The sequence below is a fragment of the Schistocerca americana genome, chromosome 2, assembly GCF_021461395.2.
Source record: "Schistocerca americana isolate TAMUIC-IGC-003095 chromosome 2, iqSchAmer2.1, whole genome shotgun sequence".
NCBI classification, from domain to species: domain Eukaryota; kingdom Metazoa; phylum Arthropoda; class Insecta; order Orthoptera; family Acrididae; genus Schistocerca; species Schistocerca americana.
In genome coordinates this window covers 607,239,323-607,266,539 of record NC_060120.1, presented here as the reverse complement: position 1 = coordinate 607,266,539, position 27,217 = coordinate 607,239,323, and the positions used below count along the sequence as shown (strand labels likewise).

Sequence of the window (27,217 nt, the reverse complement as noted above, 5' to 3'; positions counted from 1 at the left end):
GTACCAAAATGCAATAAGCTATGGAAGATGACAATGATGATGATGATGGCTTGATGGGGACAGTGATATTTGGCAACAAGGCGATTCTGCATCTGTCAGTAGACGTACAGCACCCACGTGAGAGTGTGGGGTATAGTACTGCCCCATGTCTGAACGGTTGGAAAGAAATTTTCCAAGGTAAATGTCTTCTTTGCTAAGTCCAAAACAAAGCTGTATGGCCCCTTTTCCTTCACTGAGCAGATGGTGACGGGTTGCGTACGCGGATATATTACAGTTGTGGTTGCTGCCACAGCCAACTGCTCACTCCTTGACTTTCATCTTTCAACAGGGCGGGACTTCACCTCACTAGAGCCTTTCTCAATGGAGAACTGCCTCGTTATTGGATAGGGCATGCTGGTCTGGTTGATGTTCCTCTGTTGTCATGGACCCTCCTTCCTCCACAGGTTGCCAGATCTCATACCATGGAGTTTCTTCCTGTGGGGTTATGTTAAGGACATATAGTGTGAACACTTCAATGTTGCTGTGATAGACATTGATGGAAACATGCTAGTGAACATATGGATGCGACTGGATTACCATTTGGATGTGTGCTGGGCAGCCAAGGACGCATTGAACATTTGTAGAATGTTCTAGAAACAGGGTGACTGTACTTATCTTGTCATGTATCTCCCATCTTTGTATGTTGTATACTTGTAAATAAATAGTACTTTGAATCCCGATGAATCTTTTAGGCTAACACTATATAAATGACAGTGGTATGTTTCTGGTGCTGAAGAAAGCATTTTCTTTTCCCATCCTACTTCCTGCTGCCCATCCTCCCCATCACCTGCTTTCATCTTCTCTCTGAACTTCACGTAAGTTACATTTACAGGCTAGTGTAAACACCACAATTCCACCTGGGATCCACTTCAGTGTGTGTTTTGTACCTTCACCCACACTGTTTTCATATCCGATTCCCACTATTCTGATCTCCCATGAACTAACGTAACCTCCTTTTATCCTCATATGCAACTAAATCTGCCTGTACTAGTGTGAGTCATTTCTGTCCTAAGCTCCTGCTTGTTGTTTGCTTCGCACTTTGCAGAAGTGCCTGTGACCCTTAGAAATGTACCACCTGATTTCTCTGAACATAAAGTCTAGGGAAAATAACTGTTGTCGCCATCACCCATAAGATGGGCCACATCCTAAATTTTGCTGTGTCCAACGTTTCCATCATAATAACAGTTTCACATTCTGTTCTAAATTTCAAAGAGAGAGAGAGAGAGAGAGAGAGAGAGAGAGAGAGAGAGAGAGAGAGAAGCGAATACTCTAATTGGAAACTGTGTCTATAAGTTAACCACCATTCATCTGCAGGCATGAATTTCTTCATAGCGCATTGTTCACATAATAGAATATCCATTATCACAATAAAAATTATGAATATACATTAAGTAATTACTATTATTTGCTACCGGCACCACCACCATGGCTGCAAAAAAAACAAATATTTGTAGCTACAATTAAGAAACTTTATCAAATACTTACTTGAAGAACTTGTCAAACATTCTATCATTCACTTGTTTTGGGCCAGTCCCATACAATTTTAGCACTTCTTCTCGATCCGGACAATATGAATATAGGGCTCTAAACTGGCAGCCAGCATCCCTAAATAAGATTAAGAAATGTTTGCTTTCTGAACGAGCAATTTCTTCCAACACTCGTCGCTTAGCTTCTTTGTTGACAACACCAGGGAAAACACAATATTCCACAGCATTCAGCATTATTCCACGATTAGATTTAGTTGCTGGTTGCTTGTACAGTCTTGGACCTGGAAATTTCAGGTTTCTCATTTTTTATTTCCGTAACTAAAATCAAAAATTATTTTTGTGTCTTGTCATACAGTACAGACAAAATAATTATATTTTATTGTTAGAAGACCAGACTGGAATTGTTGACATGACTAATGCACATCAGAGCACGAAGTGTATACTTTTCCAGACCACCTCATTAAGCAAAGACCAATTTTCTTAATAATTGAGGGTATTGAATGACTTGTATTTACAAGAATATAATTTTCACCCGATGGACCTTAAGAAAACAGTTCTTCAGTTGTTTACATTTAAACCCTGCGGTAGATGTTACTTAGAGACAATCTTGGAAATAAATACATTCAGAAAGAGTCTAAATATGGAATTGCAGGGATGTAATATGTCAGTGAAGAAGAACCAGAGGTCTTTTGCCCTTCTGTGATGCTCTATCTGTTAAGCCATGGTATGAAGAAAGCAGACACTATGTAACAGTTTTCTTTCTATTGACAAGAGGCCATTTATAACTTGCAGAAGATGAGTTTTATTTACAAATTTACTCCTTATGAATAAGGGGTAGCAGCTAGAAGCAGACAACAGAAATGATCACAAGATGTTATGCTGAACCTTTGTAGTACATTAAATGCAAAAGAAGTGAAACATATATAAATGAAGAATGCAGCTTCAGCCTCACTAACACATGGAGAATAATGTAAGGAAAGCTCTGGCTGAAAATTATGTGTTATTTACCAATAAAGGAGACAATTCACCGAAAAGCAGAAGAACTGCATCATCAAGAGATACACAAATGAAAGGTATGGAGGTTGGCTAGCTTTCAGAACGCACTTCCTTTTCTGGGGGGAGACGTGCATGTGCTTGTCTGCGTGCGTGTGCATGTTTTTTCTACATGCCAGAAAAAGGAAATGCATTCCAAAAGCTAGCCAAGCTCCATATCTTTTGTTTATGTGCCTATCAGTGATGCACCACTTCTGCCTTTCGGTGAGTCATCTCCTTTATTCCTAAATAATTTGTAACAAAGAGAATTCACTTACATCTACGTATATACTCTGCAAGCCACCACACGGTACCACTACTATTATGTGGACAGTATATTGTGGCAGTCAGGAGTGACGATAAACAAATGAGAACTTTGACTGCCCAAGGGGAGAGGGGTGGTGCAGGGAAATAAGCCCTGTCTCCCCCTCAAAGGGTTGTCATCCTACACCCGCGTTCAACATAGGGTCCGTTGATTCCTTTTGCTATGGTAAGAGAGACATACAAATTCCTTTACGCTCCAGGATTACTCTCTCCACTCATTTGAAAATTAAAAAAGAAAACAAGCAATCCACAACACAAAGTAAATTGGAGTACACAAAGTGTTTGGTAGTGGCGTAATCATTTCCTTTCCTGTTCCACTTGTAAACAGAGCAAAACAAAAATGACATTCTATACAGCTCTGTTCAAGTCCTAATTACTCTCATCCTATCTTTGTAGTTCTTACACATAATGTACATTGACAGTCTAAATTTTCTCAATAGTGTTTCACAAGAAGAATATTGTATTCACTCCAGGCATTTCAATTTGAGTTCGTGGAACATCTCTGTGACACTTACACGTTGATTGAACTTACCAGTAACAAATCGAGCAGCACCCCTCTGAATTGCTTTAACGTCTCCCTTTAGTCCAAATGAGTCAAACAAATGTTCTATACATGGTCTCCTTTATAGACAAGTTACACTTTCCCAGAATTCTTCCAGTAAACTGAAGTCTGCCATTCGCCCTCCCTACAGCCCATCTCACATGACTGTTCATTTCACAGGCCTTTGGAATGTTATGCCTAGATATTTAAACAATGTCACTGTGACAAGCACCACATTACCAATACTGCATTAGAATGTTGCAGAATTGTTTTTCCTATCATCATCATCATCATCGACTACATTTAGAGCAAGCAATCATGCGTCAAACCATAAGGAAATTCTGCGAGAGTCATCCTGTATTGTCTTCAAGTCACTCAGTGATGATATTTCCCCATAAAATATTTGTAGTGTCACAGCAAATGTTGTAGGTAAAAATCTTGACAGATTTACTTCAAATTTTTACACAATAATGCAATAAGCATTTGGTCTGACATAGCTAACATTTTTTTTAAACAACAATGTACAGGTTTTCTGTTGAAACTGCCTGCGAGAAAGAAAATGCTGTGCTTTGCTGCGCTTCCGTTTCTTTCTCACAGTGTTTTAACTGTGATGGCAGGCCATTTAAACCGTTAGACAACTGTGTGCTCTTTTGTTTCCTTTATCACAGCTGGTTTTAACAGAAAACATGGAACTCGTATGAATGGCTTATCAGCTTAAGATCAGGAACTACTACAGAATGTGAATCATTCAAAACTTTGTAGTTCAGTCTCGCAGCAGATTAAAACTACATGGCATGCTGTCATTGAAGTTACTATCCTCACAGACCCAGCAGCAGGAGATATCTCTCATACAGCACGTACCAATGGTCACAACCGATTTACAAATTTGTTTTAAGTGACTTCAATTCCCAATCAAGTTTTCATTGGCTATAACAATAAACAAGGCTCAAGGTCAGTGAGAGAGGAAGTGGCGAGGCGACAGGTGGGAGGGAAAGGGTAGTATGGTCAGAGGAGGGGGGGGGGGGGGGGGGGGCGGCATCAGGACATATATCCAATTCCCACACATGTTTAGCAATTGCAGAGCATTATCAAGTTCACTAGTTTATTTATAGAGAGAACAAGAGCCATCATATCACACTTCCCTGCGGCATTCCTAACAAAACACCTGTCTTTGATGAACATTCATCAAGGGCAAATTATTGGGTTCTATTATGAGGGTATGCTGAAAAGAAAGTCTCAAATTATTTATGTGAAAACTCTTAATCTTTTAAAGAAAACAAATGATATTAACATTCTATGCCTTTTATTCTCCATGTCTACATTTTATTTCTCAACATAGTCAGACTGGTAACAAACACATTTCTCCCAAAAAGAGACCAGTTTGCTGATACCATCACTGTAGTATGTTTGACTTTGTTGACAGAGCCACAACTTCACCTCTGCTTGCACCACTTCAACAGTGTCAAAGTGAAGTCTTCAAAGGTGTTCTTTACATTTTAGAAACAGATTAAAATCAGATGAACCAAGTTGGAACTGTCTGGAGGATGACTGATGACAGTAAACCCAAGGTGCTGGATTGCTGTACATGTCGCAGCACTTGTATGTGGTCTGGCACTGCATGCTGAAGGATATGGAACGCTATGTGTGGACAAACTCTCTGAATTCAAATTCTATTACAGCACACTGTTTCTGACACACCAACATAGTTACATTACTCATCACCGTGTTACATGCTACAATTTGGAGACTTCTAGTGGTAAAGGCCTGCAAATATGTAGAAATGAAAAAATAAAGATGTACAATCTTCATAACATTTTTAAATAAAAATGCTTTAAGAAGTCTTTGTGCCACTTGTATATCTCGGAACCTATTCTGTATGTTCGGACCTTCATTAACACTCTGCAGTGGGATACCACATCAAATGCTTTCTAGAGATCTATGCATGTGGAACCTGCATGTTGTACTTTGTCCATGGTTCACAGGACATCATTTGTAGAAAGGTCAAGCTGAGTTTGCAGGAGTCATGCTTTCTAAATCTGTGCTCAATTGTGGACATAAGCCTTTTCCACCTCAAGGAACTTTATTATATTCGAAATGAGTATATGTTCAAGAATTCTGCAGTAAACTGATGTTACGGATATGGGACTGTAACTTTGTGAGTCTGATCTTTTACCCTTCTTTTACACAGAAGTCAATTGTGCTTCTTTCCAGTCACTTGGCAGTTATGTCGGGTGAGAGATTCACTATAAATGTAAGCTAAGTAACGGGAGAACGCTGTAGAGTAATCTCTGTATAACCAAATGGTATTCCATTCGAACTTTCTTTTCCAACTCTTTCTGGGCCTTCTCAATGTCAGGAATGCCTATCACTATGTCCTCCATAAAGGAGTCTACATGATGGTATGTTTTTATGATCCTCCTGCATGAATGGTTTCCTTAACATGATATTTAAAACTTTAGTTTCTTTTTCCTGTTTTCTAGTGCCACACCAGATTCTTATTGAGGTTACAAAAAAACTACACACACCTTGTAACTTCACATCTTCAGGGTGTCAATCATTGAACTATATTAAATAAAATCATCATAACTTCTGAACAGTTTGTGTTAGGATATTCGAACTGCATGGTTGACTGTGGGGCATGATGGGAATTAGTATGCATATGCATGGTTTGATTTAGTGGTGAAGCCCACTTTTTTATGGACGGGTTCATCAATAAGCAAAATTGGTTCATTTGGGGGACTGAGAATTTGCAATTCATAATCGAGAAGTCTCTTCACAATCAAAGGGTGACTGTGTGGTGTGCAATGTAAGGCACCGGAATAATCGGTGCATTTTTCCTTGATAGCATGGCGACTACCGAATGGTACATGAAGGCTTTGGAAGATGATTTTGCCCCCATTATCCAAAGTGACCCTGATTTTGACAAGATGTAGTTCACGCAACACGGAGCTCGCCCCCTTCCAAGTACAAGAGTGTTTGATATCCTGGAGGAGCACTTTGGGGAACCCAGAAACCACTGGCATAGGCCTCGATTGGCCACCATATTCTCTAGATCTGAACGCATGTGACCTTTTTTTTTTTTTTTTTTTTTTTTTTTTAGGGCTATATTGAAGACAATATGTTTTTGCTATTCATCTGTAGCACATCGCCAATGATGGCAGGCATATCGAACACGTCATAACCTAAATCTGAATATCTGTAGTGATGCGTACATGTTGAATAAAGTGTGCGCATGTCCTGTAGTTTCTAACTAGTTTACTTTTTTTTCATACAGTTCGATAACTGTCACCCTGTATATCCAAAGAAGCCATTGATATCTGAATGCATCACAGTCAGTTTAACAAGGTTAAATGATGAGACATTCACTGATGGAACACCTTCTAGGCAAGAAGACTCTTGGGTCATGTATTGTAAGTAACCACTGATCCAACCTCATGCGTGCACTTAAAATGATGGGGAATTTCAACAAGAATTCTCTTGAATTTTACATTTGTCTAGCCCATGTAGCTTTCAAAACAGTGTTAATGTACTAATTTTTCCTTCATATTCTTCTTTCCTTGTTTTTCAGATTCCCAACTACATAATTATTATTCCTTTTGCTGCCCTGTTTTACTCATGTCAACTCCCCCCCCCCCCCCCCCCCCCCCCCCGATTGTTTCTTGTTTCCTTCAGCTCCCTTTGAAGTGGATTTTTCAATAGTCATGTTCTTACATGTGTGTTTTTAGATGTAGTGCCTATCTTACCCTTCTTTGCAATGCTGATGCAGTCATGCACTACTATGCTGCCTCTTGTCCTTGCACACATTTAATATCCCATTATCCTCAGTAATTACTTTTTCATTTCTCCCTTTCTTCAGTATATTCAGTTCAGATCTCAAAATGCTGAACAACAACAACAATTTTTTTTGAGATGCTAGAGGGCATGAACAACTACATTACCTCATTGTGTCTATGAAACTTCAGGCTCAATGTTTGAAGTGAATTACGATTTACCTTTCCTAGGACTATGTTCTGTGCACAGCTTACTGGTAATAATTATGAGGAGCATTTAATAAATAATGCAACACTTTTTTCTTTGAAAGGAAGTTGGTTTTACTAAAGTTTGCAATACACCATTTTATTCCCCACTCTCAGCTACAAAACCATATTTTTCAACATAATCTTCATTCAATGCAGCGGCCTTACACCACATTACTGGAAGGGCCTGTGTACCCGTATGGTACCACTTTACTGGTTGACAATAGAGCCAATGTCTGCTGCATCAATAACCTCCCCATCATCCATGTACTGCTTCCTGCAGAATGCACTTTTCACCGGGTCAAACAGATGGAAGTCGAAGGTGCAAGATATGGGCTAGGGTGGATGAAAAAGCACAGTGCAATGCATTTTTGCCAGCTCCTCTCAGGTGTGCAGACCCGTATGAGACCTTTTACTATCATGGAGAAGGAGAGTTTGTTTGCAATCTTGTGGTGCTGAAGCCATTTCTTCAACTTCTTGAGGGCAGCACAGTACACTTCATAGTTGATTATTGGACCATGAGAGAGTACATCAAGCAAAAAGATCCCTTCAGAGTCCCAGAAAACCATCGCCATTACTTTACCGGCTCATCACTGGAGAAGTGGTGTGGCATCACTCCGTGGATTTCAATATTGTTTCTGATTCAAAGTGATGAATGTGTGTTTCAACACCTGTGATGATGTTTGACAAAAAATTGTCACAACCAGTCATGTACAGCAGAAGCAGTTCTGCAAAGATGGTCCTTCATTGCTCTTTACGGTTTTCTGTTAGGTGGCAAGGAAACCACTGGCGCACATCTTTGAATATCCCAACTGCTGGACGAATGTGTCAGCACTACCAACAGTGATGTCTAGTTGTGTGGCGTGGTGTTTGTTTGTGATCTCTCTCTCACCTTGAATGAGAGTGTCCGCATGTTTCAACATTGCGGGAGTCACAGCTGTGTGCGGCTGGCCGGTACACGGGAGAAGGGACAGGTTTGCATGATCTAGTTGTGATTACAGATGCCTAACCCAACAAATCACCATGCCTTTTATTCATGGCCAGGTCCCCACAGACGTTCTGCAAGTGCCTATGAATATCTATGATGCTCTGGTTTTCTGCCACAAAAAAACCCTCAATGATAGCTCTTGGCTTGCAATGCACCTCCACCACAAATGTCATTTTGTAGGCTATGTATAGTGTCACCACCAACTGGAACTTCATGAAACTATACCCCCACACTGATCCACAACAAATTCTGCACGTCTGCATTTGTTTCATAACTAGCAGGAGGTATCTTTCTCATCTTTTAGTCACTTGTTTCCAATTTACTACTTTTATATATTTTTCACCCAATGTCTTTTCAATTTTACTTGTGTGTCAGTGAACAAGAGCTCATTCATGACTCGTTAAGTGTTTCCAATTTTCCAAATATTCATTTACTGAGTTCTATCTGTGTGTATCATAGTTGTTTCCTGCCTTAGGAAACACTCCACCCATCTAAACCTCCAATTGCTCTTCTTCATTTTTATCCCAATATTCAAGTGATACTATAATGAATACTGTTCATAAGACCCATGGGTCATTAGGCTGCAGGTCAAAAAGTACACTATTGTCCCACAAAATTAGTATAGAACACAGACTGCAGCAAATTTTAAAATATCAATAAAATAATGAACCACCATTCCAGGCAATGTAGCTAGTGCCCATCAGGAGTATATAATACCACTAGAATAAATAATATTTAATGTGTGATTAGATATAGAGACTTGGGAGCATAGGAGATACTATTCTATATTTATTGTAAATGATGTTGGAACTTTATTAATCTACACTGGCAACTAGGAGAGCACTGCTGCTGTTATATGCTGCCATTCTTAACAGTGCCTGAAAGAGGTTAGGATTGGCCACTGCACTGTAAGCTTTTAGCAGAAGTGTTTACAGCTTGAAGCAATAGTGCAGTCTCACAATGCAGACTGCCAGTATGTCGGTTGCTGCTAGCAGCCAAGACAACTGATGCCTGTAATCATGATTATGGTTTGTGCTGGCAGGCCACTTCAGTATCTCCAGCATCTCTTTAATCTTCCTTTTGAAGGTAAGTGTCTGCCTGTCTAACAAACTGCAGATGTTTATCACACAGTGACCTATCAGCACACAGCTAAACATGCATGAATGCTACCTACAGCATGGGAAAAATATTAAATTAACAGTAGCAGAATACCAATATGAATGCGGTGAATACAAACAGTTTGAGGCGGCTCACTTCTAACTAATGCAACCAACTGGAAAAGAAAGATCCAGGAAGTGAGAGAAATTACAAATTGGTCACCCACCCGTTCTTTGCACTCGATAACAATCCAACAGAAACACACACAATAAGACAAGACACTCACGAGCAGCTCACTCCTGATTCACCAATGTGGCCCAATAAAAATCCAGCAGCAGTTACTATCAACGATCATCACCATCACCCCTTCTCCCAACCACTGGTACCTAATCATATGTCACATTTATCCTTTTAAGGATTATAACGCAGGACAGAATTCAGTATGTCGGAGTCCATGTTTCATTGCTCAAATTGTATTACACACCCTGTTGAAGGCAACTTACAATAGTGGCTGAAAGTTAATGTGGTCTTCAATCATAAAAGTCAGTGAACATATATCAATAAATAATCACTGACATTTCAGAACATACTCTTTGCATTCATTTACCTGTATATTCCATCATGGAACTTGGTGTTGAACTGACATCACTAGACCCATCATCAAAAATCCGTCTCTTTGTCATCAACCCAGGTGGTAACGATCCAGGACCTGCACGAGATAAAACTAAATAATAAAATACATATATGTAAGTACACAAGTAAACAGAAACTGGGCTGACTACTTACAGCTATACCCAGTTTCCTTCCTTAAAGTCAGTCACATCAACTAAATTGTGTCATAACTATACTTTACTGACATGGATGGAAAATGTTACACCATAAACACATTGACCAAACACTATCAAACTTATATTCCAATATTTCAATTTCATCTTTACACAAGCCCATTTTCAGTACTGAAAAAAAGACATATCTTCTACAGAAGGAGACTGATGTGAGTGCATGATGGCTATTTGTGTGTGTGTGTGTGTGTGTGTGTGTGTGTGTGTGTGTGTGTGTGTGTGTGTGTGTGTGTTTTCACTAGCGGAATACTTCACAAGAAGATTATAACACAGCCCAATAAGCATTCAATTGTCAGAGAATTAAAACTACATGCCATCGGCAACAAAAGAAATGAGATATATCTGAACATGACCAGAACTGTAGTCAATATATAACTTTCCAAAAACCTTGAGTGCTTGCTCGGCGGCCATGGATTCAGCAGCAAAAAATACCAGATACTATTGAAATAATTCATAGGACCTGGGTTCATCACTACACTATAAACAAGTGGCCTCAAGAGAACAGCTGTGTGGCATTAACATCTCACTGCAGGAAAATGCTACCCCTGGATACCAGTTGTTGATTTGCTCTTGCCTACCAGTCACCCGCCACAGTCTACTGTACGGTCACCCCATAGAGAAATCTTTATCAAATTGTCTAACGGCATCTCAGAATGTGAAGCTAGTAGTCACTTAGCAACTGAAATAAAAAAGTGTATAGGACAGAATCTAGCAATTAGAAGCCGTCAAGAAGACCACTGCGAAGAGAGTCGAAACATCATCAGAGGATTCGTCGTGTTAGATATGGCCTAATACCCAAAACTTACTTTATTCAAATTAACACTGGCCATGGAAGCCCACAAACTTATATTGCCCACATTGTTCGTGGCATGAATTACAATGTAGAGTTTTCCACTAACCTGTCTGAATACGCCATTTGGTAAACTGGTCATGAAGGGCGTGACAATGGATTTTTTTCCTTCTTACCACCTAGCAGAGCACATTCAGCCTCCCTCGCACAATTTTGATATTAGCCCCATATCAACATAATTTCAGGAATTATAGAGGTTTGCATCTTAAGAACTGTTTTATGTGACTTCTTACCCAGCCACCTGCCAGAATAGCACAGCCAACAAATTATTGTACAGCCTCCCATCAGTAGGAATCTTTATGTTGAACTGTCCAGTGGTGGCCCAGAATGTGACATCGACAGTCACTTGATAACCAAAGAAAGAGTAATGCAGATAATCCCCAGAATGTAGCAATTAGTAACTCTGAAGAGGACGGCTGTAAATGTTGTCAACAAGTTGATGGAATAGTTGTTTATTGTTTTATAATGACATAGTCTAATACTCTAAAAGATTTTATGCAAAATAGAGGAATGTAATTCATCATGGACTTGCCTGCCCAATCCCATGATTCACACCCATAGAGCACATCTTTGATACAAAAATTAGATATGTGGTTCTGTACTAGTCTTCTGCAAGCAATTTTCATGAAATGACAACACAACATGACAGTTGCATGTACATAAATTTTGATTCCAGTCTTCTTTATTAGAGAGGTGGACAACTTTCGACTTGACATGTATGGAGTTTGATATAAATCTGAACTAAAAGGAAGATCTCAAATAGTGGCTGACTTTTTTAAAGTTTATCTCTTTGATCCCTGATTGTAGTACCTCATGCTTTTTGAATCCAGTGGTTATGGTGATTAGAGTAGTGTGTCCAAATAGCATGAGAAGCCTCTTTACAGATCAGACTTTGAAATCCAGGCTACAGTCAGCCATATAACCACCATCTGGACACAAGTCTACATGGTTCTTCCTATTAGTATTTTCTTCCTCCATAAAGGAGTGTAGCATTTCAAAGAAGTCTGTTGTTTTTGTTACAAGACTTATTTTCATGAAAAAGGATCTTCATGAAATTTGTTGTCATGTATAAACCATACATAAAACATTAGGTGTGCTCCATCGTGGTTGTCTGTAGTTTGTAGCAGTACATGTAATTATTTAATACAGCAACACATCTCGCTTCTCTCTACTGCAACAGTGAAAGATGTTCATGAAGAAAAATGATTTTAATTAGTAATTTATGAAGAACAGCACACTGTGCATGCATTTTTTATTCGCATGTGGATATGAAGGGTTAAATGGGAGCACAGTGCATCAACAAGAGGTGATGCCGAGACAGTGCCTTTAGTTGCAATGGGAAGTATTCACACTCTACAGTTGCACTTTGGGGGTTCTGTGGACTCCAGAGAAGAAGTGGCCTGAAGACAAAGGTCTAGACCCAAAACAGAAGAGGCTGCAAATGTAACCTTTTGCTTTTCAAAGAGTTATCATGTACAGAATGGCTAAGAGCACTTGTATATGACCAATCTATTCACTCAATGTAATTTTTTATGAGAAATGTTAAATATTGAAGAGCTCTTTCAAGAGTAGTTATGTTGTTTTGTAGCTAGTGGGTACAGATATAATCTCTCTTACAGCTCTTGCCCTCTGCTGAAGGAATAGAAGTCCCATAGTACAATGATGGTGCTGCATTGCTGGACCACTGCATCAAGAAAACTGCAAGAGGACAACCATCAAGTGGGAATAAGATAACAGTAATTGTGAAAAGCATCAGGATGACGGATCAATTCATGACGTAGGTACCCTTAGCAATGCAAACACAAACCTGAATCATACCATTTCAAGCTTCAGCCAACTGAATAGCAAAAATCACCCTTGCCTCTTGAGTTTTCCAACCAACTGATCATTAAAGATGTTGTTAGCCATAGGGAGTACTGGAAGACTAATAGTGTTGTCTTACAAAGGCACACTTGCCAGTTGCTTGGCAGCTGACTCGAGCAGCATAACAGATACCACGTCTGCTAATCATTTCTTTTAATTTGTGCGAAAAGTATTCTACCTTGTTTTTATTCCGTATTTATTGTAATTTTATTAGGAAACATGCTTCAGTATACAGGACTTTGAAACAAATGACACACTCGTCATTCTTCATTTCCAACAGTAGTACACGTAACACCATTTCAGGTAACTATGATTATACTTTCTGCAGTTCCATCTATTCATATCTCTAAAACTGCACCATACATTTGAAATATCACACTTTGTAGTTATGTTTGAAACATGATCCATGCTGGCAGGGAAAAACAAACAAGGCCAGAAGACAAGCAACAATTAAAAATGAACTGCATTTGAGAAACCTAACCTTCAAACTGGTTGTTATACGAAATAACAACAAATGAGTCTTGCTGTGTCAATCACGCTGCCACTGTAACAGCACCTACCTGCTGGTCTGCAATATACATTGATGCGGGAAAAAAATCTCAACAGTAAGGAGGAGTTGTACGACAAACAAAAATTGGTAACCTAGTTTTACATTTGAAAGAGGATTCTATTCAAATATCATGGCATTTGCATAAGAGTGATGCTAGTAGCACCACTATCAGGAAGGGGGAGACGGGGGGGGGGGGGGGGGGGGGGGGGGGGGGTGCGAACGGGCGGGGGGGGGCTGCGAAGGGGGAAGGGGGGAAGGGCAGCAGGGGGAGACGGGGGGGGGGGGAGGGGGGGGGGGGTGCGAAGGGGGAGACGGGGGGGGTGCAAAGGGGGAGACGGGGGGGTGCAAAGGGGGAGACGGGGGGGTGCAAAGGGAGAGACGGGGGGGGGGGGGGGGGGGGGTGCAAAGGGGGAGACGGGGGGGGGGGGGTGCAAAGGGGGAGACGGGGGGGGGGGTGCAAAGGGGGAGACGGGGGGGGGTGCAAAGGGGGAGACGGGGGGGTGCAAAGGGGGAGACAGGGGGGGAAGGGGGGAGACGGGGGGGGGGGGGGGGGGAAGGGGGAGACGGGGGGGGGGGGAAGGGGGAGACGGGGGGGGGGGAAGGGGGAGACGGGGGGGAGGGGGAGACGGGGGGGGGAGGGGGAGACGGGGGGGAAGGGGGAGACGGGGGGGAAGGGGGAGACGGGGGGGAAGGGGGAGACGGGGGGGAAGGGGGAGACGGGGTGGGTGGGAAGGGGGAGACGGGGTGGGTGGGAAGGGGGAGACGGGGGGTGGGGTGGGAAGGGGGAGACGTGGGGGAAGGGGGAGACGGGGGGAAGGGGGAGACGGGTGGGGGGGGGGGGAAGGGGGGGGGGGGGGAAGGGGGAGATGGGGGGAAGGGGGAGACGGGGGGAAGGGGGAGACGGGGGGAAGGGGGAGACGGGGGGAAGGGGGAGACGGGGGGGAAGGGTGAGACGGGGGGGAAGGGTGTGACGGGGGGGGGAAGGGTGTGACGGGGGGGGAAGGGGGAGATGGGGGGGAAGGGGGAGACGGGGGGGGAAGGGGGAGACGGGGGGGAAGGGGGAGACGGGGGGGAAGGGGGAGACGGGGGGGAAGGGGGAGACGGGGGGGAAGGGGGGGAAGGGGGAGATGGGGGGGAAGGGGGAGATGGGGGGGAAGGGGGAGATGGGGGGGAAGGGGGAGATGGGGGGGAAGGGGGAGACGGGGGGAACAAAGAGAAGTAAATACAAAAGAAAACGACGGATATAGTGGGGAAAATGACAACAATTAAATAAGAGGGGGTATGAGTTAAGGGAGGTTAAGTTCAGGAGAACGTGTTGGTGCAAGGATATGTTAGAGGCTCTGGTACTGGGTGGGAGTATCAAAATGGCCTGGGAGGTGCAGCAGGCACTGACGTCTTTGCCTATGTCTACTTCTACATCCACATCCTCCACAAGCCTGCACAGGGAGTGGCAGTGCCTGCCTGGTACCACTATTTGTCATTTCCTTTCCTGTTCCACTCACCAACAGAGCAAGGGACAAATAATATCTGTATGCCTCCATATGAACCCTAATTTCTAATATTTATATTTGCAGTCCTTATGTGAAATGTATGTTGGTAGCAGTAACATAATCCTGCAGTCAGCTTCAAATGCCAGTTCTCCGAAGTTTCTCAAAAAGAACGCTGTCTTCCTGCCAGTGGTTCCCGAACCATCTCTGTAACACTTGTGTGTTGTTTGAACCTATCTGTAACAAATCTGACAGTGGTATGTATCCCAAATACTTGGGTGGTGCACAAGAATAGCTCTCACTAGCAACCTATATGTTGTCTCCTTTACAGATGAACCACACTTTCCTTACTTGCTTGTTCCATTTTACATCACTTTAAAATGATACACCCAGATATTTACATGACATGATTGTGTCAAGTAGGACTATACTAATGTTGGATCCAAACATCATGGTTTTATTTTTTCTACTCATCCACATTAATTTCCATTTTTCTAAATTTAGAGCTATAAATTTAGTCTAATCATCTTTTATTCTCCTACAGTCTCTCAACTTTGACACCTTCTCGTACAGCACAGCATACTCAGTAAACAACTGTAGACTGCTGTGCATACTATCCATCAGATCATTTACATATATGCAGAAAATGACAGCAGTCCAATCACACTTCCCTGGGGAACTTGTGACGTTAATGTTGTCTCTGATGAACACTTGCTGTTGAGGACAACTAACTATGTTGCATTATGTGTGAAATCTTCGTGCCACTGAAATATCAGGGAACTTATTCCAAATGATTGTACCTTTGTTAATAGTCTGCAGTGGGGCACTGCATCAAATGCTTTCCAGAAATCTGGAAATATGGAATCTGCCTGTTGTCGTTTATATGTAGTTTGCACTATACCACGTGAGAGAAGGGCAGGCCGAGTTCTTTTACAATTCTTGTATATAGCAGTCACCTGTGCCTCCTTCCAGTCACTTGGGACTTTGTGCTGGCCAAGAGATTCGTGATAAATGCAAGCTAAGTAAGAAGCCAAAGCAATAGAGTACTCTTCATAAAACCGAACTGGAATTCCATCCTGACCTGCTGACTGATATATTTTCAACTCTAATTTGTTGATTATAAATGGTTTTGTGCAAGCCTGTGACTGTGATATATTCACATTACAGAAAGTATGAAAATAAAATGGTAAACAAAAACTTCAAGTAAATCAGTGAATGATGCATTGGCAGCATACTTATATATAAATAGTAGCGCATAGAAATAAGCACCATTGTGAAATAGATATAAGCAAATTGCAACCAGGATTGTTAAGATAAAGACCCTCTCTAGTAAAGTATTCATACTCTGTGGCAGTCTGTAACATTATCTCTGATGACTACATAAAAAAAAAAAAAAAAAAAATAAATAAATAAAAAAAATCTTTGTAGCCGTTCGTTTATTTATGTAATTCTCAATTTATACTGTGCACAGATAATTGTGTGTGATGTTTAACATTTGAGACACACTGCACTAATCAACCATAAGGAAACTGAAAGTACAAGTTCTTCCAAATTTCAACACTAAAACTGACAACTAACTAAAAATTGCCCATTTTTATATACTGCACTAAAGACAGCAAAACAAATCAGAACCACACACATCAATAACATTATGTAAAAACAGCATAGTGCACAGACAAAATGCACTTGAAAATGGGAATCATTTTCTGAAATACCAGTGTAAAATGTGAATAAGAGAAAATCGTGATTCGTAGCAGAAAATGTACTTATAAACAATCCCATTATTTTCAGCTCTTTCAGTTGTTTCCGTACACCAGGGATGCTTATTACTAAGTCGTCCATATGGGAAGTCTGTGTGATGGTCAAATAATGGTATGCTGTACTATTCTAAATGCACCATTTCTTAAACATGAAATTTATAATTTCATCTCTCACTTTTCTATTTCCAACCAACACACCAGACTGGTCAACAAGTAAATGGATGGAAGCCTTAGACCCACTTAATGACTTTACATAGGACCAGAATTTTTTGGGTTCTCAGGCAGATCTTCTGCTAAGGTATGATAGTGATAAAGTTGTATGCTTCACGCACAGATCTTTTCAAAGACGAAAGAATATGTACTAACGTTTGCCTGTCAATTTGCTTGTTCTCTTTTGAACCGAGAGTGTGTGCAACAGCCTTTGCTTCCTCACCTGTTTCTGAATTACGTTGTTAAACTATGGTGGGTCTTTTCCATTCTTAATCCACTTATTAGGCACATAGTTCTCCAGATCATGATTTACAATCTTTTTAAATTTGGCCTATACTTCCTCTATGTCCATCTTACAGGAACTAAGTGATGTCAGTCCACTGTCTAACAGATATGCTAACAACTGCTTATCTGCTCTTTCTAGTAGAAACACTATCCTAAGCGTCTTGATTGATTTATTAACTTTCATAATCATAGTTGCTGTACTGACATCATGATTACTAATTCCTGTCTCTGTAGAGATAGTGTTGAACTTGCCCCCTTCTAACAGCCGTGTACCGCAAGTCTCTAGAGGAATGGAAGGTTCCAAATGATCGGAAAACAGCACAGGTAGTCCCCGTCTTCAAGAAGGGTCGTCGAGCAGATGCGCAAAACTATAGACCTATATCTCTGATGTCAGTCTGTTGTAGAATATTAGAACATGTTTTTTGCTCGAGTATCATGTCGTTTTTGGAAACCCAGAATCTACTATGTAGGAATCAACATGGATTCTGGAAACAGCAGTCGTGTGAGACCCAACTCACTTTATTTGTTCATGAGACCCAGAAAATATTAGATACAGGCTCCCAGGTAGATGCTATTTTCCTTGACTTCTGGAAGGCGTTCAATACAGTTTCGCACTGTCGCCTGGTAAACAAAGTAAGAGCCTATGGAATATCAGACCAGCTGTGTGGCTGGATTGAAGAGTTTTTAGCAAACAGAACACAGCATGTTGTTCTCAATGGAGAGACTTCTACAAACGTTAAAGTAACCTCTGGCGTGCCACAAGGGAGTGTTATGGGACCATTGCTTTTCACAATATATATAAATGACCCAGTAGATAGTGTTGGAAGTTCCATGCGGCTTTTCGCGGATGATGCTGTAGTATACACAGAAATTGCAGCATTAGAAAATTGTAGCGAAATTCAGGAAGATCTGCAGCGGATAGGTACTTGGTGCAGGGAGTGGCAACTGACGCTTAACATAGACAAATGTAATGTATTGCGAATATATAGAATACTTTATTGTATGATTATATGATAGTGGAACAAACACTGGTAGTAGTTACTTCTGTAAAATATCTGGGAGTATGCGTGCAGAACGATTTGAAGTGGAATGATTATATAAAATTAATTGTTGGTAAGGCGGGTACCAGGATGAGAATCATTGGAAGAGTCCTTAGAAAATGTAGTCCATCAACAAAGGAGGTGGATTACAAAACACTTGTAAGACCTATACTTGAGTATTGCTCATCAGTGTGGGATCCGTACCAGATCGAGTTGACAGAGGAGATAGAAAAGATCCAAAGAAGAGCGGCGCGTTTCGTCACAGGGTTATTTGGTAAGTGTGACAACGTTACGGAGATGTTTAGCAAACTTAAGTGGCAGACTCTGCAAGAGAGGTGCTCTGCATCGTGGTGTAGCTTGCTGTCCAGGTTTCGAGAAGGTGCATTTCTGGATGAGGTATTGAATATATTGCTTCCCCCTACTTATACCTCCCGAGGAGATCACGAATGTAAAATTTGAGAGATTCGAGCGCGCACGGAGGCTTTCCGGCAGTCGTTCTTCCCGCGAACCATATGCGACTGGAACAGAAAAGGGAGGTAATGACAGTGGCATAGTAAGTGCCCTCTGCCACACACCATTGGGTGGCTTGCGGAGTATAAATGTAGATGTAGATAAGGTCCAGCATGTTTGTAGCTACATGGACTAAGATATTCCTGAAGTAGTTACTCACGACAGTTTTCAGGAAACTGTGTTGAAAAGCCATTCACAATGCTTTTTGTCCATAATCCCCACAATGAATCCATAGATGTCTCAGTGTATACTCGGTAGTTTGAAGACACCTCAAACTATTATTGGATGATCTGGATATTTACATGCTCCTCACTGTACACTTTCTTTGAATGACTTTAGAACTATCACAGTGAAATCAGGTGGTTGGTAAAATCATTCAACAATTAAATTTGTTTGACTTAGACGTATTATATGTGACCATATAATTTCACTGTCACATTCAACTTTGGCCTGAAGACACACATTATTTTTTACTACTGCAATGAACACTCCCTTTCCTATGGTGTCTAATCTGTCTTTCTGATATATGTAATGCACCAAGCTAAATAGCTCAGCTTTCTACTTCGGGTTTCAGCCAGCACTCTGTACTGAGAATAATTTGAGTGTGAGAATTTTCCTGGAGGGCAGTAAATTTGGGAACTTTGTTACGAATATTCTGACTGATAAAATGTCAACAGTCAAAATGTCTTTACTCTGAATGTAGTCTGTCTTCCCTTTCTGCTTATCTACTGGCGAGTGTTCATCAGAGTACATCAAACTGCCACGTAGCCTAAAAAAAACCAACCATGTGCACTTTGCAAGTACACTGCTACCTGAGCAACTGCTTCCTTTGTGTAGTGCACCCCTGACCTATCAAGAGTGCTCCTAAAAATTCCCACCCAATAATGCAGGACTAGTAACCTGCAGCCAAGACCATAACAAGAGTCAACAAAGCCTTTAGTTGTAATCCTTCACTTGGCTCTAAACCAAAGGACCCTGATTAACTCTGGGAACAATGCTGCATATTGTGAGTTCTGCTTGCACCCCCGTGTTTGAGGCCATCAGCCTTCACCACATCCACCAGCTACCTGCATGAACTTAGGATGACCTCACAACCCATTCAACAGGTATGTTGGTGTCAATGTGAGCCACAACTTTCACCAATGTGAGCCACAACTTTCACCAATGTGAGCCACAACTTATAGACAACTGCACCTTGCACACTTGATAGCCACAGCAAGACCACATCCACATCTTGGATGAGTTCCCACCAGCAAACATGGCGTGTGCACAGAAGCTTTCTTTCCAGCCCTGAATGCTATCTTCCTAAGGGTGCTCCATAATGCGCATCATGTTGGTGGCACCTGATATAACCAGCAAAGCCCTACCCATGTGTGCCTGCTCGGATCCTACTGAAGAAGCAGCCATCCGTCCATTCACAGGGTGAATAGGCAAAGCCAGAGGGCCAGTCTCCACATTAGCCCCTCCGCTTCAAGTGATGAGAATGCATTTACACCCGCTACTCACTCTGCTGTGAGGGTGGATCTACCCCTTGAGGTACATTGGGAGTTGCCTCAGCAGAAGGGCCTATGACTGAACCAGTGACACCTGAGGTGCCAGGCGAGGTGCCAGATTCTCTGACACTGCTACATTCCAAGGCAGCTGCCTGCAGGTGGCTGACAGTAGCTAAGGGCACATTCAGCTGTTTGCAGACTGCGGTCAGCTCATCCTGCATCCACACACAGCATGCATACTTCCTATTCGTGCTAGCCAGACTAACTGAAGAAGTAAACTATAAATGCAGACAGAAATCAAACAATGGAAAATCCAGGATGTGTGTATTGTTGACAAAGGCCATTAGCCAAAAGCTTTAAGTGTGAAAATCTTTTTGTTATGCCTATCTGCGACTCAGCATCTCCACTATATGGTGAGTAACAACTTTCCTTCTCATTATATTAAAGCCGACAGAAACCTAGATATGCAACTTGCTACCATCCTTATGTGTCACAAATGGACACTGATGCCATAATGAGTTGTGTAGCTGGCTGTTCAGAAGAAATGAAAACTCCACTACACAATTCCTGAATATACACTTACAGTTAAAAACATCATGATAAACCTCTTAACTAGAGAAACATGAACAAAATTTAAGAAATAATATACTACTAGTAAAACACAGGAAAAGCTAAATATGTAACTTGCCACTCTGGAGTGTGGACAGGCAACAGCAGAAAGCCTGATTCCCTTGCTTACAAAATGAATGCTTGTCCTTTGACTTAGGCCGCAGAGCATGTTCGGAAACTTGAGTGCTGAGTGTCTCCATTCTCTTCTATGCTCAGTCTTGGACTCAGCCAGTTTAGAAATAGCAATTCCTATGTAAATTGCTGTGCAGTGGGCAGAAGTTAGTTGATGCACAGTTTCACAAGTTGCTCTGCCCAGGGTACTGTAAGATTTAACAGTGGTGGAACTGGAGTAGGTGGTAGCAGGAGGGTGCCTGCAGGTTTTACAATGGGGATGAATGTTTGGGGAGGAACCATAGGGTAGTGATAATGGTTTGGGAATGCCATATGGTTCAACTAGGAAATTACAGAGATTGGGAGGGCAATGGAATATGACATTGGGTGGAGTGGGAGGATATCAGACAGAGAGGAGCCTATTTTAGGGATCTATTTGAGAAAGTCATAGGTTTATCAGTGTAATTTGTTGAGTATTCAAGCCCTGGCTGACAATATGGAGGGGATGCTACTGTAAATAGAAGGAGCTACATCACACCTACTGTGGCTGGAAGGTTCTACATCATGACCAGGAAGCCGTAGCTTCAATTCTACAGTACCTTTCCTCGAATGATACAACATCTAGTGTCCCAAAAACAAGGTAACTGCATTTACGGTGAAGGTGAACAACCTGTGATGTACTAAAATGTAGGTGACGGGGTGGGTGGAAGAAGGGATCAAATTGTTCTGCATCGTGTCACACTGCACTATATTGTGTATGGAGCAGATAATCATTTTGTTGCTCTCTTATAACCCCTTGTCTTGGTATCTAGCGAAATATCACCACTTTCCAAAGGAACACCTGTCCAGCCAACAGATTCATGTAAGTGCTGCTTTCACTGTTTGGGCAAAGGATTCTTTGGTTTTTAACTTCTGCTAAGTAATGATCACAATGGCTATACATCACTTTTTCTTGCTTCATGAACACTCTTCCCTGACATCAAAATAAGGAATACAGCTATTAGCTGGTCCCAGGATTTTCACCACACATCAGAACCATGGGCCAGTTCTGCGTAAATCTCTGACAGATCTGGTTTCCCAATCTGAGACCTAACATTTCCCACTAATGTGCAGACCCTGCCCATTGGATTTAGCTATACGGTCTGCCCGCATGTCAGGTCCGTTCACGTATTGGGAAAAATTGGCATATTTTTGTGGTTTATCCATGGAACCAGAACTGCTGTGCACGTGCGACAGCATAGACAACGCGTTTCTGGAGTTGTGGCAGTGTCTCACCACCAGTGCGTTGGACAGTGTAGGATTTTATAGGATTTTAATATTTTTAGCACATTTTTGCATTTTGAAAATGGTTTATATCTTCGAGGTAAACTACAGGTGATGGTAGGAAAAAGATCACGGCAGTCGCCAGATGTATGGGCCTTTGTAAAGTACAGTAATCTGTAACACCAGTAAAATAATGAACATAACCAGTTATCAGTAATAGCCTACAATAATGAACATAGTACAAGCAACATTTTACAAGCACTCACTATAGAGTTAGTTTATACAACTCATCCCCCTGAACCCTTTCATGCTTCTTTCAAGAGATTATTTCTGAAATTACCAAAAGTACTTTAAATCCATCTTTGCAACTACACCAAAATGCATACTTTTTTTTCCACCAAATGATGTGTTTTATTAAAATCAAGCCTGACCTGTGTCCTGTAATGATACATATTTACAATTTTCACTCACATCAGGAACCACTATCTGCTCACATGTTTTTGAGGTAGGTATTCCTTATTTGACACTGTTATTAGTTTTTATAACACTTTGGTCCACAGTTGGACTACTGTCTAGAAATGTTTCAACCAGCTCTTTGTATGCCCCACTTTTTTACATTCTTGTTTGTGTAATGTTCGTGTGACAATTTTTTTTTTTTACAAACAAGGTATTTCACAGTAGAGTTGTACAAGTTTTTTTTAAATTTGGTCATTGGTCCACCCCTATTTTATTCTTGTAGCAACTAAAACTTCCTGTCACCTAAAAGCCACTCATTCAAAAGTGCTGAATTTTGAGTATCACCTACTTTTCTCTGGCTGCCATATTAAAATTTACTTCTTTTGGCAAAACAAAACATCATCACTTCACTAACATCCCAATGCAATTGAAACTGCAATGGAATATTGAAACACTGGTTCATGTAACAGGGAACTGAGGACAAATCTGGTCAAAAGTTTATGAAAAACACATTAATGGTATAAAAAAGTGTAATTTCTTTACTTATCTTGTTGCAAAGCCACACTAATTCACATTTCACCAGCTATAAATTACTCTTAAAAATCATATCATTCCATTGAAAAAGTGTGCAGTTACTCAAATGTCGAGGCAGATAAAAGTTAGGCTTGTTTACCATACGGCAAAATACACTGAGCTGACCAAAGTCATTGGACAGCGATATGCACATATACAGAAGGCAGTAATATTGCTTAAATAAGGTATAAAAGGGCAATGCATTGACGGAGCGGTCATTCGTACTCAGGTGATTTATGTGAAAAGGTTTCTGGTGTGATTGTGGCCACACAGTGGCAATTAGCAGACTTTGAACATGGAATGGTAGTCTGCGGTAGAGGCATGGGACATTCCATTTCGGAAATTATTAGGGAATTCCACATTTCAGGCACTGCCTCTCACCAGGGGCAATGCAGTGGCCAACAGCCTTCACTTAACAACCAACAGTAGCGGCATTTGTGCACAGCTGTCAGTGCTAACAGACAAGCAACACTGCATGAAACAACTGCAGAAATCAATGTGGGACATATGATGAACGTATCCGTTAGGACGATGCAGCGGAATCTGCCATTAATGGGCTATGGCAGCAGGCAACCGACACGAGTGCCTCGGCTAACAGCACATCATTGCCTGCAGCACCTCTCCTGGGCTTGTGATCATATTGGTTGGACCCTACATCACTGGAAAACAGTGGCCTGGTCAGATGAATCCCAATTTCAGTTGATAAGAGCTGACGGTAGGGTTCAAGTGTGATGCAGACCCCATAAGACCTTGGACCCAATATGTCAACAAGGCATTGTGCAAGCTGGTGGTAGCTCCATAATGGTGTGGGCTGTGTTTACATGGAATGGACTGGGGCCTCTGATCCAACTGAACCGATCACTGACTTCAAATGTTTATGTTTGGCTACTCTGCACCCATTTGTAGACTGTTTGCAGCCATTTATGTTCTTCATGTTCCCAAAAAACAATGGAAGTTTTATGGATGGTAATGCACTGTGTCACGGGGCGAAAATTGACCGTGACTGGTTTGAAGAACATTCTGAACAATTTCTGGGGAATGACTGGCCACACAGGTTGACCAGCACAAATCTCATCAAACTTTTATGAGACGTAACAAGAGGTCAATTTGTGCAAAAAATCCTGCACAGGTTCAAAAATGGCTCTGAGCACTATGGGACTTAACATCTGAGGTCATCAGTCCCCTAGAACTTAGAACTACTTAAACCTAACTAACCTAAGTACACCACACACATCCATGCCCGAGGCAGGATTCGAACCTGCGACCGCAGGAGCAGAGTGGTTCCAGACTGAAGTGCCTAGAACTGCTCGGCCACAGTGGCTGGCGCCTGCACAGGTGACACTTTCACAATTAAAGATGGCTATAGAGGAAGCATGGCTCCATATTTCTGTAGGGCATTTATAACAACTTGTTGAGTCCATGCCACGTTGAGATGCTATGCTACACCCGCCAAAAGGAGGTCTGACACGATATTACAAGGTATCCAGTGACTTCCGTCACATCAGCATATTCCACTATTTCAAATACTGAAATGAGATATTGGCAATTGATAGCATGTGAACTGTTTGACAGATTTGAGGGGTGTTATGAGTATTTCATTCTAGCTTTACCACTGCCAAGTGCGATCATATATACGTACGCTACATAAAATGAATTTCCTCAAGACCGGTGACAGACAGAGGTCTCCTCCCAAGCCAAAAGAAAAAATATGTATGTTTACTAGATTTTATACAAAGCAATGTATGGTCTTATACGCACCAAATGCAAGTTAATAGTGACACCTAGTTTTCAATGCAAACTTTTTGAATTTCAGGCAGTGTGTTACTCATACACGAAATCTCACAATAACTCTGATCATTAGTGGAGCGATGGGCACTTCACCAGGAAGTGGACAGTGCACCAAAAATTAATGCACTTGGCTGAACGAGGCCCACTGAAAAAATTCACCTGTGTGTATACCTGCTTAGAGGCTGGATCAGCAATTCCCAGAACTGCAGGTAATCGTCTCCAGGTTGTGCCTCCACTAATGCACAGGCAGGGATTTTTGGTCTTCAAGTATCCATCAGAATTGCATTTGCAGCCCCCACTCTAACACACACACACACACACACACACACACACACACACACACACACACACGATAATTAATACTAACAAACAATTTTACGTTTTTACATTAATGCTAGCATCAATATTCTAATAACTGCATGGCAATCTGAACGATACTACTATTTACTTATTAGAAATGCACACAAAATAACTGCATATCTGACCATTTAAAAGCATGCTACTGAAGGACTGCCATACCTGATGGCGAAGGTAGGTGGCGCATACTGCTTGTGCCTGGAGATGGTGCTCTTCTTGGAGGAGTCGCTCTGCCCAAACCAGAGTCTGTATCTGTGTAACGATAGACCATGCTATCCTGATCTGTGCTTGAACCTATATTATAAAAGTAGAGAAACAGCTGAAGGCATAACAAAAACCATATTTTCTGGAATTAACCAGATGAAAGAAAATTTGAAGCAGCAAGTACAAGACTGACATGTTATAAAACCACTGTAACACAGTTCATAAAGGTGTCCATTTTTCTGTACTTGTTCTACTTTAAAGATCGCTAATTTTATGATTCTTTTTTAAGTTAGATGATGGAGGCTATTGGAATAATGAATGTCCAACACCTCCAATTGAACTACAATTTGTCTCTCAGCCAAAAACAGAAATTTACAGTAATGGATGAGATAATTCTAGACAAATAAAATATATGGAGGAAAAAGTCAGATGCAGGCAGAGTTTCAGTTGACACCAATGTATTTCTTATCTGCTATGATTATGACGAGAAAGAATTAATATGAAATTCAAACATGTTTTATTTTATTTAGCAATTGAATACCCCATCACAAGCTACTGAATTTGGTAAGTTGGATATCCAGAGTGTTTCTTTTTACTAATTTTGTCTCAATTATTTTATTTTGTGCTTTTACCTTTTCATTTTCATCCTATCCTAACCTATATCTCCCCCTCCCCCTTTCTCATATCCCCCTTTCCTCCCACACTGCCACCAAGCTCTTTATTGTTCTATTTGGGAGGAGCCTACAGACTTTGTTGGTGGCCACTTTCTCTTACTCCACTGAAGAGTTTGTGTATATGTTACCAATAATGTCAAGTAACACAGATGTTAGTACAACAGGAATTCTGCACAAATACAACAGCCTAAGAAACATCATATGCCTCTCAGTGCAATGAATATTTACATGTTTTGTGACAAGTCATTTATCATATTCTAACTGCATATATAAACTTCTACACAGCCATGAGGATCGTTGTACTCTTTGGAAGGTACATTAGTCTACTTGTTTTTCTTTGTAAATATTTATTGTGTATTATTCTTTCTCTGACACATGCTGCACTCTGGAGGATCTCCTCATTATCGATCCATTGGAACAAAAAGTAATTCTAATCCGAACTATACATTTCACTATCTTTACTTCTCCTTCTGACATCGTTAACTCTCAAGTGAAGCTGGCACAGTGCTTACCAATGTACACTGCTAGCCATTAGAACTGCAGCATCAGAAAGAATAGCAAATAAAAACATGTTACTTATTGTGCTCACACAGTATATAAGAATAATACATTATTGCATTTAGGGGCACACAGGATGTGAAATTTGGTACCCAGAGCTGACATCTCTGAAAGAAACAGTGGCATTGAGACCAACTGAGATTGGATGATAAATACAGTTAGTCCTTCATGATGTTTCAGCTCTGTACTAAAACCCACAAATCTTAGTG

General features: G+C 41.2%; 1 protein-coding gene across 7 annotated transcripts in view; it reads right to left on the bottom strand.

Annotated features, from left to right (window-relative positions):
- The window catches only part of LOC124596570 (patronin), a 397,221-nt gene that overhangs the window by 10,129 nt on the left and 359,875 nt on the right, over positions 1-27,217 (bottom strand). For 6 of the 7 annotated variants that reach the window (XM_047135757.1, XM_047135759.1, XM_047135761.1 and 3 more), the window contains 3 exons: positions 25,735-25,866; positions 10,133-10,234; positions 1,525-1,807 (listed from right to left, as the gene is read on the bottom strand). In XM_047135757.1, the coding sequence (XP_046991713.1) occupies positions 1,525-1,807; positions 10,133-10,234; positions 25,735-25,866 (517 nt within the window). The remainder of the gene's footprint in view (positions 1-1,524; positions 1,808-10,132; positions 10,235-25,734; positions 25,867-27,217) is intronic. The other variant, XM_047135758.1, reaches the window with a different exon arrangement.